A 13,385-nucleotide genomic window follows, 5' to 3' on the forward strand; every position below is an offset into this window, starting at 1 on the left:
TCCAGTTTCTGCTTTCTGCACATGGCTAGCCAGTTTTCCCAAAACCATTTATTAAACAGGGGAATCCTTTCCCCATTACTTGTTTTTGTCAGGTTTGTCAAAGATCGAATGGTTGTAGATGTGTTGTGCTGCCTCCGAGGACTCTGTTCAGTTCCGTCGGTCTATATCTCTGTTTTGGTACCAGTACCATACTGTTTTTATTACTGTAGCCTTGTAGTATAGTTTGAAGTCCGGTAGTGTGATGCCTCCTGCTTTGTTCTTTCTGCTTAGAATTGACTTGGCTATATGGGCTCTCTTTTGGTTCCATATGAAGTTTAAGATGGTTTTTTCCAGTTCTGTGAAGAAGGTCATTGGTGGCTTGATGGGGATAGCGTTGAATCTGTAAATTACTTTGGGCAGTATGGCCATTTTCATGATATTGATTCTTCCTAACCATGAACATGGAAAGTTCCTCCATCTGTTTATGTCCTCTCTTATCTTGTTAAGCAGTGGTTTGTAGTTCTCCTTGAAGAGGTCCTTTACGTTCCTTGTTAGTTGTATTCCTAGGTATTTTATTCTCTTTGTAGCAATTGTGAATGGCAGTTCATTCTTGATTTGGCTCTCTTTAAGTCTGTTATTGTTGTATGGGAATGCTTGTGATTTTTGCACATTGATTTTGTATCCTGAGACTTTGCTGAAGTTGCTTATCAGTTTCAGGAGATTTGGGGCAGAGACAATGGGGTCTTCTAGATATACAATCATGTCATCTGCAAATAGAGACAATTTGACTTCCTCCTTTCCTATTTGAATACCCTTCATTTCTTTTTCTTGCCTGATTGCTCTGGCTAGAACTTCTAATACTATATTAAATAGGAGTGGTGAGAGAGGGCATCCTTGTCTAGTGCCAGATTTCAAAGGGAATGCTTCCAGTTTTTGCCCATTCAGTATGACACTGGCTGTGAGTTTGTCGTAAATAGCTTTTATTATTTTCACATATGTTCTGTCAATACCTAGTTTAGTGAGGGTTTTTAGCATAAAGCGCTGTTGAATTTTGTCAAAGGCCTTCTCTGCATCAATTGAGCTAATCATGTGGTTTTTGTCTTTGGTTCTGTTTATGTGGTGAATTACGTTTATAGACTTGCGTATGTTGAACCAGCCTTGCATCCCCTGGATGAATCCTACTTGATCATGGTGGATAAGCTTTTTGATGTGCTGTTGCAGTCAGCTTGCCAGTATTTCATTGAAGATTTTTGCATCTGTGTTCATCATGGAAATTGTCCTGAAGTTTTCTTTTCTTGCTGAGTCTCTGCTGGGTTTTGGTATCAGGATGATGTTGGTCTCAGAAAATGATATGGGAAGGATTTCCTCTTTTCGGATTATTTGGAATAGTTGCAGAAGGAATGGTGCTAGCTCCTCTTTGTATGTCTGGTAGCATTCAGCTGTGAACCCATCTGGACCTGGGCTTTTTTTGGATGGTAGGCTCTTAATTGCTGCCTCAATTTCAGACCTTGTTATTGGTCTATTCAGGGTTTCGACTTCTTCCTGGTTTAGGCTTGGGAGGATGCAAGTGTCCAGGAATTTATCCATTTCTTCCAGGTTTACTAGTTTATGTGCATAGAGTTGTTTGTAATAATCTCTGATGATGGTTTGTATTTCTGTGGAATCTGTGGTGATAACTCCTTTATCGTTTTTTATTGCATCTATTTGATTATTCTCTTTTCTTTTTTATTAATCTGGCTAGTAGTCTATTTTGTTGATCTTTTCAAAACACCAGCTCCTGGATTGATTGATTTTTTGAAAGGTTTTTTATGTCTCTATCTCCTTCAGTTCTGCTCTTATTTTTTGTCTTCTGCTACGTTTTGAGTTTTTATCTTGCTCCTCTAGCTCTTGCAATTTTGACGATAGGGTGTCGCTTTTGGATCTCTCCTTGCTTCTCATGTGGGCATTTATTGCTATATATTTTCCTCTAGAGACTGCTTTAAATGTGTCCCAGAGATTCTGGTATGTTGTGTCTTCATTCTCATTGGTTTCGAAGAACATCTTTATTTCTGCCTTTATTTCATTGTTTATCCAGTCAACATTCAAGAGCAAGTTGTTCAGTTTCCATGAAGCTGTGCGGTTCTGAGTTAGTTTCTGAATTCTGAGTTCTAACTTGATTGCACTGTGGTCTGAGAGACTGTTATGATTTCCGTTCTTTTGCATTTGCTGAGGAGTGATTTATTTCCAATTATGTGGTCAATTTTAGAGTAGGTGTGATGTGGTGCTGAGAAGAATGTATATTCTGTGGATTTGCGGTGGAGAGATCTGTAGACGTCTATTAGGTTTGCTTGGTCCAGGTTCTGAGTTCAAGTCCGGGTATCCTTGTTAATTTTCTGTCTAGTTGATCTGTCTAATATTGACAATGGGGTGTTAAAGTCTCCCACTATTATTGTGTGGGAGTCTCAGTCTCTCTGTAAGTCATTAAAAACTTGCCTTATGTATCTGGGTGCTCCTGTATTGGGTGCGCATATATTTAGGATCATTAGCTCTTCTTGTTGCATTGATCCTTTTGCCATTATGTAATGTCCTCCTCTGACTCTTTTGATCTTCGTTGCTTTAAAGTCTATTTTATCAAGAGACGAGACTTGCAACTCTTGCATTTTTTTGCTCTCCATTTGCTTGGTAAATCTTCCTCCATTCCTTTATTTTGAGCCTTTGTGTATCCTTGCATGTGAGATGGGTTTCCTGGATACAGCACACCGATGGGTTTTGGCTTTTTATCCAATTTGCCAGTCTGTGTCTTTCAATTGGGGCATTTAGCCCATTTACATTTAGGGTTAATATTGTTATATGTGAATTTGATCCTGACACTTTGATGCTAGCTGGCTGTTTTGCCCATTAGTTGATGCAGTTTCTTCATTGTGTTGATGCTCTTTACCATGAGGTATGTTTTTGGAGTGGCTGGTACTGGTTGTTCCTTTCTATGTTTAGTGCCTCACTCAGAAGCTCTTGTAAAAAGCAGGCCTCGTGGTGATGAAATCTCTGAGTACTTGCGTGTTCACAAAGGATTTTCTTTTTCCTTCACTTATGAAGTTTAGTTTGGCTGGATATGAAATTCTGGGTTGAAAATTCTTTTCTTTAAGGATGTTGAATATTGGCCCCTACTCTCTTCTGGCTTGTGGGGTTTCTGTTAAGAGATGTGCTGTGAGTATGATGGGCTTCCCTTTGTGGGTAACCTTTCTCTCTGGCTGCCCTTAGCATTTTCTCCTTCATTTCAACCCTGGTGAATCTGACGATTATGTGCCTTGGGGTTGCTCTTCTTGATGAATATCTTTGTGGTGTTCTCTGTATTTCCTGGACTTGAATATTGGCCTGCCTTGCTAGATTGGGGAAGTTTTCCTGGACAATATCCTGAAGAGTATTTTCCAGCTTGGATTCATTCTCTCCATCACATTCAGTACACCTATCAAACATATATTAGGTCTTTTCACATAGTCCCATATTTCTTGGAGACTTTGTTCATTCCTTGTTACCCTTTTTTCTCTATTCTTGCCTTCTCGTTTTATTTCATTGAGTTGATCTTCAATCTCTGATACCCTTTCTTCTGCTTGGTCTATTCAGCTGCTGAAACCTGTATATGCTTCTCAAAGTTCTCGTATTGTGTTTTTCAGCTCTAACAATTCACTTATATTCCTCTCTAAATTGTTTATTCTCGTAGTATTTCGTCAAATCTTTTTTCAAGGTTCTTGGTTTCTTTGCATTGGGTTAGAATGTGTTCTTTTAGCTCAGATAACTTTCTTATTACTCACCTTCTGAAGCCTGATTCTGTCAATTCATCATACTCATTCTCCATCCAGCCTTGTTTCCTTGCTGGTGAGGAGTTGTGATCCCTTGTAGGAGGAGAGGCGTTCTGGTTTCGGGAGTTTTCATCCTTTTTGCGCTTGTTTCTTCCCATCTTTGTGGATTTATCCACCTGTCGCCTTCAACAACTGTTGACTTTCAGATTGGGTCTCTGAGTGGATGGCCAGTTTGTTGATGATGAAGTTATTTCTTTCTGTTTCTTAATTTTCCTTCTAACAGTCTGGGCCCTAGCAGAAGCTATTAAATAAATCCTATATGGCCTGCAGAACCATAAGCCAATTAAACTTCTTTTCTTTATAAACCACCCAGCCTTACTATTTCTTTATAGCAGTGAGATAACAGATTAATACAAACCCTGGGTCACCAAAATAAATTTACAACTAATTAAGAGTAAATATTTTTTAAAAGAATCATAAAGAGGAAGAAAATATTAGAAAAGAGCTGATTTGGGGATGGTAAAAGACTATATGAACATAAAGAAATTATAGGGGGAAAATAAAAATTTCACCAAACAAATGCTTTCCTGTCAAAAATCATAACAGATTTTAAATGTACACCACCCAATGTGAAAAATATTTGGAACAAATAAGAGGGCTGCTATACTCATTGTGTAAGCTGAAAAGATAAACTAAAATTTTAACTAAAAAATTATCTCACAAGTAATGAAAGAAATGCAAATTAAAATCAAGTCTTATTTGTCTATTAAATTGGTAACAGGATTTCATTAGCAAAAAGAAGATACTGCACATAAGCTACATATGAAAAAATGCAGAGACAAGCTGTTACAAAGCACCATAAGAACAGACTACTGGGGCTATTTCAAGAAATAGGGTCTTGTTCTGTCACTAAGACTGGAGTGTAGTAGCACAATGATAACTCACTGCAACCTCAAACTCCTGGGCTCAAGCAATTCTCCTGCCTCAGCTCCCTGAGTAGAGTAGCTAGGACTACAGTTACATGTCATCATGCCCAGCTGACCTAAAAAAATTTTTTTAGGGATAGGATCTTGCTACATTGCCCCGGCTGGTTTGGAACTAGTGGGCTCAGGCAATACTCTCACCTCAGCCTCTCAAAATGCTAGAATTACAAGCATAAGCCAGCGTACCTGGCTATAATGAGGCTATTAAGAAACAGTTCTATGCCCCAAAAATAATAGGCTAGAAAGAAGAATGAGACTAAAATCTTAAGGAGAAATTCCTTTGAATCTTTCAAGGTTCTTTATCTCACAGGCACTAAGGCAGTTTATTGTTTCTAGGAGGAAAATAATGTGTATAACATTATTTTAGGAAAGATTCATCTGTTATTAGGAGGAATAAATTAAGAGGAGTAACTGCTTAGTAGACTAGGAGGATGAGTGGGTATAGCAACAACCTCTGTGCATGACAAAGACCAAAAGAAGGTAATTTGATGGGGATTAGTAACAATAAACATCAAGAAGACCTGGCAACTTGTTATACAAAGTATGAGGGAAGAAAACACCAAATATGACTGTAAGGTTTCATGTGTAGGTTAATAGGCTAGTTATATCATTACTTGAAATAGGAAAAATCAAAACTTGGAACTTGCTTTGTGGGGGATAAATTGCAAGATATACTCACAGATATACTGCAAGACACACTGTAAGATATACTGAAAGACAAATGTGAGATATGCAAGCAGAAACATGTAACAGGCTACTGCAGATATAGAACAGACACTTGGGACAGGTCAGAACTAGATGCATAGATTCAGAACTTCATTCCCTTCAATAAATATTCTGAGTCCGTATATATTATGCCAGAAATTATTAGATTTATAGTGCAGAGAAATGCACACTGACATAATCCACCTCTAGAATCTTAAAGTCTTGTAATTAGTTACAATACAATGCGATTAGTACTCTCTGATGGATGGGAAAAAAAAATAAGTACCTAACTTAAGAGTTTAGGGTCAAACAGGGCTTCTCAGAGACAATAATGTTAATACCAAGACTTGAAAAATGAGAAAATATTAAGGGCAGAGAATGTGGGTATGTATGAGGTGGCAGTCAGAACAAGGGGTAGCAGTGAAGGCATATGTACCAGGCAGAGGGAATAAAGCATGTGTTAAAGCTCAGAGCTGATAGTGGCCATAGCCAATTCAAGGAACAAATATGGCAAAAGCATACAGCATATGGAGGTGGATGAAGGACGGAAAGATACTGATAGGGTTCAAAAATTCAGAGGGTATAAAGACTCTATAGTTGTTAAAAGCCTCTTTCCCCTTCTTATACCCCAGCCAATCAGTTCTCCTCAAAGACCACCAATATTTTCGGTTTCCTGTATATCCTTCCAGAGAAATTGTATGCAAATATAGTCAAACATATATTCTTCTCCTCTTCTCTTCTGAAATGTCTGAACTAAGCACTGCAAGAGATGAATAGAAACAGAACAACAGGACTTAGTAACTCATGAGAGAGGTGGAGGAGAGGAAAGAATCAAGTTGATGTCCAGGTTTCAGGGGGAACTGTTGGTGCTGTTCACTGATACAGGGAACATAAGCAGAAGTTCAGATTACATAGGGGGAAATGAGTTTCCTTGTGTACAGAATAAATTTAAAGTAAATACCTAACAGTTAGAAGACATCTGAGAGAAGAAATCCAATCTCCTCAATTTTAGAGATAAAAAAGGCATTAAATGTATTGCTGAAAGTCAGAACCAGTGAAGAAAAAGCTAAGGCTAAAAACCCAATTCCCAATTCTCAATCCATGCACACAAGGGTGATCACTGACATTATAAATAAGATCTATGAATGAGGCTGAAGGATTGCCCTATGGAGGATGCCCACAAAAGGAGACAAGAGGAAAATGAGCTCCCTAGGGAGAAATAAATGGTCAATGATGAAGAAGAACTAAAAGACTTCAACATCACAATGCAGCTAAGATTTCAAGAAGAAATATGGCTATAACTGCACTGTGAATGGTGTGTCTTGATACAGAAGCAGAATGGAATAGATGGTGACAGTAGAAAGGGAAGAATCTTCCTTACACAGGGGACTTACCATGTACAGAAGGAGAAAGCTATCAGAAGGTGATATTGATATGACACAGACAGAGAAAAGATGCTACTAGAGGCTTCAGATGCTCGTGAGAACCATTTCAAATAGTGAAGACAAACAAATCTTTTTGACCAAAAGAAAAGTCATTATCATAGGGGAACCCCAAATTACTACAATCAACAGGTCAAGTCAGAGATGCTGAAGGTACTGAGAGTAGATGCCTAAACCAACATTTTTGTTTGCTTTTATTTTTTTAAGCCGGAGTCTTGCTCTGTCACCCAGGCTGGAGTGCAGTGGTGCGATCTGAGCTCACTGCAACCTCTGCCTCCTGGGTTCAAGAGACTCTCCAGCCTCCCTAGTAGCTGGGACTACAGACATACGTCACCACACTTGTCTATTTTTTTATTTTTAGTAGAGTTGGGGTTTCACCATGTCACCCAGGTTGGTGCCAAACTCCTGAGCTCAGGCAATCTAACCGCCTCTGTCTCCCAAAGTGCTGGGATTACAGGCATGAGCCACTGCACTGGCTCAACATTTTTAAACATTAGTGAAACACAGTATCGAATTTCCCTAATAATATGAAGTTAAATACTATAACAGAAATATGATCATGAAGTTCAGTGTAGTTTTTTATATTTTGTTTTTTTGAGATGGAGTCTTGCTCTGTCACAAGGCTGGAGTGCAATGGCACAATCTAGGCTCACTGCAATCTCTACTTCCCATGTTCAAGCAATTCCCCTGCCTCAGCCTCCCAAATAGCTGGAACTACAGGCAAGCACCACCACACCCAGCTGATTTTTTATATTTCAGTAGAGACAGGGTTTCACCATGTTGGCCAGGGTGATCTTAATCTCCTGATCTCGTGACCCACTTGCCTTGGCCTCCCAGAGTGCTGGGATGACAGGCGTGAGCCACTGTGCCCAGCCAATGTGGTACTCTTTTTAAAGGAACAAAGAAACAATTATCACTTCTTCATACCTGTGTCTGAATATCATCCCCTGTGACAATGTTTCCCACAGCTCGCAAAGCAGGAGAAACCACTTTATAATCATTATGCCTGAAAAAATTAAAAGTAATGTTATAGCCAACAGTTCTATCCTTAGTCTTATTTCCTTAGAACCAAAATTAAAAAAAAAATGTGATAGAATTTTACAGCAGAAAGGTACCTATGGGGGTAATTAAGGGAACTCTTATCATGTTCCCTAGAAGAACTGTCTTTCCCTTTATTTTAGTACATTTGGAAAAAACTATCAATCTTTCCTAGGAATCTTTCCCAGGTATTCTATCACCTAGATTCCAAGTTTTCCCTCTCATTCTTTAATTTAGGTTTCATTTCCTCTTTACTTGGTCTTGTATGGTTGCTGAGATAATGGAGAGCAATAGTTAATATTTACACATTTTTAAGTTTTATAAATTGTCTTAATTTTCACAGAGGTAAAAACGACACATCAACAGCTGAACTAACTTGTAAATGCAAGTCAGGAGTCACACTACAAATATAAAGGTCTTTCAACTAAACCTACTAAGCTGTCTTACTGGTCGAAAACCCCTCCACAAAGCTACACACACACACACACACACACACACACACACACACACACAGACACACGCGCGCGCAGGCGAAGACAGATATTAAATCCTTATTTCTAGCTACATAAGTCAGTATCTTTTTAAGGGTCCTACTTTTCCCTCCCATTTAATAAGGCTGATCACTCATCTAAAAACTTTGCCAGTTCCTTCACATTTAAGATGTGATAATTAAAAAGAAATGGCTAAAATATATAGTAGTCTAATGGATAAAGAATACAAGGGATTACTTCCCAGATGTACTTCTGACTCCTGCAGCATCATACTGCCATTCATTCACATTAGCACTACAATACTGATCTGCATTCAGTCTGCAGCCAGCTATAATCCTGAGTTTTGTATTTTGTATTAATACATTATAACTATCTAATCTATTCCAAATGTCATGTTTGAGACAATGTCTCCTTCCATCTATTTTGTACTTTAATTAAATTTCCAGTTGCTTGTAATTGTACCATTTCTCCATTATGCTATCATTTTTTTTCTTCTGTAGTATCTAAAAATTTCATTAATACACTCTCAAATTATTTATGTAACGAGTAAATCTTCTACTGCATTATCAAAAGTAGCACAAAGATGATAAACCAAAATAAGATTCAGTTTCTGATACTTGTCTTAAATAAGTTCTAAATGAGACAGACAGATAAGGAATGACTATTTTAGTGGCAGTATATCTTCTGATATCCGGTGGTTGATCTCAGGTCATCCAGTATGAGACTGGAACTACACAGATCAGAGTTTTCCAAATGTTTCTGCTAAAGGCCTGCTAACAGCAGAGGAGTAAGAGGTTCTCTATAAGCCTCAATAAAACAAGACAAACAGATCTGACATCAACATAAACAAGTAACAAAAAACAGTAGCCCAAAGCACAATAAACCAATATAATATACAATAAATTAATATTTAAGTATTAGCAGCTAGAAAACTAGTACCAAGGGAAAAAAAGTGAACACACTTTCTAAAAGATATCTTACATCAGCAGCTCCACAAGTCTCCTACATACTCCCGCATCAATGACTGCTTGAATTTTATCATTGGGTCCATCTGATAGATATGAGAGGGCCCAGCAGGCATCAGCCAGTACATCAGTGTCACTGACAAACAGCAACCAGGAAAGCACATTCAGACATGGGGAAACCTATAAAAGGAAAATGATAATTACGAAATCCAACAGACTAAAAGCCAGAAGTGAGGTGAGATACTCAAGAAGGCAATCAAGCATAAATTTGGTTGAAATAAAAAAAAAAAAATCACTTCTAGGGTGATTTACACTTCTAAAGAAGCAGCAAGTACCTAAGTGGCAGTTCCATCTTTGACAATGCTGTCAGTGGTCTTGCACTAATTTGTAGTCAGAGCCCAAGGAAAATAATTTCAGAGCACAAAGTTTTATATACATCAATTCTTGGAGTGAGATTCCTTGTCAAAACACATTCTTTGTGGACTAAAGAGGTAAAGGAACTTTCACAAATGTGAAAGCTAGGAAATTCTGTGTTTTAGATACTTTAGACCAAAAATGCTAGGGCTTTAGGATGAATTCAGTGAAAAACAATTCCAAATTAAAAACAACTACAAAAAAAAATCCTGTTTCTTCTAATATCCAGAATATACAAGAAACTCAAATCAGCAAGAAAAAACAATCCCATCAAAAAGTATGCAAAGGACATGGACAATTCTCTAAAGAAGATATACAAATAGCCAAAAAACATTTAAAAATGCTCATCGCTAATTATCAGGGAAATGCAAATCAAAACCACAATGTAATACCATCTTACTCCTACAAGAATGGCTGTAATCAAAAAATCAAAACAGGCGGGACATGGTGGCTCATGCCTGTAATCCCAGCACTTCGGGAGGCTGAGGTGGGTGGATCACCTGAGGTCAGGAGTTCAAGACCAGCCTGGCCAACATGGTGAAACTCCATCTCTACTAAAAATACAAAAATTAGCCGGGCATGGTGGTGTGTGCCTATCATCCCAGCTACTCAGGAGGCTGAGGAAGGAGAATTGCCTGATCCTGGGAGGTGGAGGTTGCAGTGTGCTGCACCACTGCACTCCTGCCTGGGCAACAAATGCGAAACCCTGTCTCAAAAAAACAAAAACATGATAGATGTTGGCATGGATGTGGTTAAAAGGGAACACTTTTACACCATTGCTGGGAATGTAAATTAGTATAACCACTATGGAAAATAGTATAGAGATTCCTTAAAGAACTGAAGGTAGATCTGCCATTTGATCCAGCAATTCCACTGCTATAAACATGCGTGGATACTTGGACACGCATGTTTACAGCGGCACAATTCACAATTGCAAAATTATGGAACCAGCCCAAATGCCCATCAATCAACAAGTAGATAAAAAATGTGATATATACACCATAGAATACTACTCAGCCATAAACAGAAACAAAACAACAGCATTTGCAGCAACCTGGATGGAACTGGAGACCATTACTCTAAGTAAAGTAACTCAAGAATGGAAAACCAAACATCAGATGTTCTCATTCGTAAGTGGGAGGGTAAGCTATGAGGGCGCAAAAGCATAAGATTGATACAATGGACTTTGGGGATTCTGGGGTAAAGGGTGAGAGGTGGGTGAAATAAAAGACTAGACAGTGGGTACTCTGTACACTGCTTGGGTGATGGGTGGACCAAAATCTCAAAAATCACCACTAAACAACTTATTCATGTACCCAAACACCTGACCTGTTCCCCTAAAACCTACTGGAAAAAAAAAAAAAAAAAAGAATCTCACGGACTCCCAGAGGGCTCACAGACCATACTTTGAGAACCACTGTTTTAGGAGAACTGAAAGGAGTCTCTTCATACAGTATACTAATTGTATGAAGTCTAATTTCAATAAGCTTTACAAATTCTCCCTTCATGCTATGCTTTTATTTATTTGCAGCCCCTTCATAAATGTGCATCTTCAAGCTATGCTTTAAATTTGCTTTTCAAATAATAAAGGGAACCAACAAAAAAAAACAAAAAACCCTGTTTCTCCAAAAACAGATAAAATTCTAACATTTTAAATTTTAACAAAAATTATCTTTCTGTTCACCTTACTATTGGTTGCTATACTCTTTTAATTGCATTTTTTCTGCCAATGTCCCAAAAGCACAGTCCTTACCTTTGCAAATTCTGGAGGTGGACTTTTCCCTCTACAGAGGTTAGACAAAGCCCATACTGCATTCCGGGTCATGGTCAGGCGGTTTTGCTTTGAAAATAACCTACAAGCATGATGGTACAATGATAAACTATACAATAGACATTGATTCTCTGAAAACATAACGTAAATACTAAACAATAGAACTTTTGATAAAGAGATGTCTTCAGACAGCTTTTCCCCAGAACATTAAAACTTCATTAATTCTGATACAAGTAATTCACAATTTTGACATGGGGAAAAGATAGAGTGCTTAAGGAAATGATCTTTTTTTTTTTCCTCTTTTTTCCTTTTTTCTGAGGAAATGATCTAAACAAGAAAATGTCTGGAATGAAAAATAACAACAGAAAATTCAAAATGATTTCCAAAGATGTACTGCTTTCTGAGGAATCTCTTATGTTTTTATTCTCAAAAAGAAAAAAAGGAAAAAGAAGAAACTTACTGCAAAAGAGGGGGAAGGATATTGCAGTCTAAGACATAGTCTCTGCACATGGTACTATCTCCAGCTATGTTGCCAAGAGCCCAGACTGCCTGTGAAAGAATTAATAAGTTATGTAATTTAACTCCCTCATAATTCTTTCAGATGCCAGTATATCACAATAACACATTCATCAGGGAGTCAAATGAAACAGTTGTGTGATTGGAGGAAGAAGATAAATAATATTCTAAAGTGTACAATAAACTGAAGATATTCAGTTTATTAAAGGAAAGAACCAATTTCTTTTTTCTTTTTGGTGATGGAGTCTTGCTCTGTCACCCAGTCTGGAATGCAACACGGTAAAACCCCATCTTTACTAAAAATACAAAATTAGCCGGGTGTGGTGACAGGCGCCTGTAATCCCAGCTACTCAAGAGGCTGAGGCACGAGAATTGCTTAAACCTGACAGGCAGAGGTTGCAGTGAGCCAAGACTGTGCCACTGCACTCCAGCCTGGGTGACAGAGACTACATTTAAAAAAAAAAAAAAAAAAAAAAGGTATTTTTCTGGCTTACAAAACAGTGAAACAAACTATTTTCTGCACAAAAGTGACAAAAACTCACTACTTTCTTTTGAGCTAGGTCTCCCTCTGTTACTGAGGCTGGAGTGTGGTGCTGTGATCTCAGCTCACTGCAGCCTCTGCCTCCTGGAGCTCATTCAAGTGAACCTCCCACCTCAGTCTCCCAAGTAACTAGGACCACAGATGTGCACTACCATGCCCACCTAATTTTTTAATTTTCTGTGGAGATGAGGTTTCGTCATTTTGCCCTGGCTGGTCTTAAGCCCCTGGGTGCAAGCAATCTGCCCACCTCGGCCTCCCAAGTGCTGGAATTACAGGTGTAAGCCACAGTGCCTGGCCTACTTTCAACACTGGAAATTTCTATAAGACAAAACCTCTACCAGTAACTGCTTACAAGGTCTACAAAAGTACATATATAGGGCTTAAAGAATGTCAGGTTTGGAAGGGGAGATTATTTTATGTGTTTAAGAGAAATTCTGCCTACAGTCACTAAGAAATTTTCTATTTGGTTAAGACTAGATTTCTAGAACACTCCTTTGTGACAATCCACAGATTATCGAAGCCAACTGGTAAAACTCAGCCCCTGAATATGATTGAAGGGAAAAATGTTATTCTTTCACCTGCTTCTTTCTGTTTCATTTTTACCTGTTCCTGGACATCTTCAAACTCTGAGCTGAGCAACTCTATGAAGATTGGCACAGCTCCTGCCTGAATCACAATCCGGGTCTGAAGAGAATTTCCTGAAGCAATATTTGTCAGTACCCAAGCTGATTCAAACTACAAAGATAAAAATAATTTTCATTATC

General features: G+C 38.2%; 1 protein-coding gene across 2 annotated transcripts in view; it reads right to left on the reverse strand.

Moving 5' to 3' along the window:
• Positions 1-13,385, reverse strand: part of KPNA1 (karyopherin subunit alpha 1) — an 85,679-nt gene that overhangs the window by 16,205 nt on the left and 56,089 nt on the right. For both annotated transcript variants that reach the window (XM_017508177.2, XM_017508178.2), the window contains exons 6-10: positions 13,225-13,356; positions 12,025-12,113; positions 11,547-11,646; positions 9,396-9,559; positions 7,813-7,891 (exon numbers count right to left, since the gene is read on the reverse strand). In XM_017508177.2, the coding sequence (XP_017363666.1) occupies positions 7,813-7,891; positions 9,396-9,559; positions 11,547-11,646; positions 12,025-12,113; positions 13,225-13,356 (564 nt within the window). The remainder of the gene's footprint in view (positions 1-7,812; positions 7,892-9,395; positions 9,560-11,546; positions 11,647-12,024; positions 12,114-13,224; positions 13,357-13,385) is intronic.

The sequence above is a fragment of the Cebus imitator genome, unplaced genomic scaffold, assembly GCF_001604975.1.
Source record: "Cebus imitator isolate Cc_AM_T3 unplaced genomic scaffold, Cebus_imitator-1.0 Scaffold387, whole genome shotgun sequence".
NCBI lineage: Eukaryota > Metazoa > Chordata > Mammalia > Primates > Cebidae > Cebus > Cebus imitator.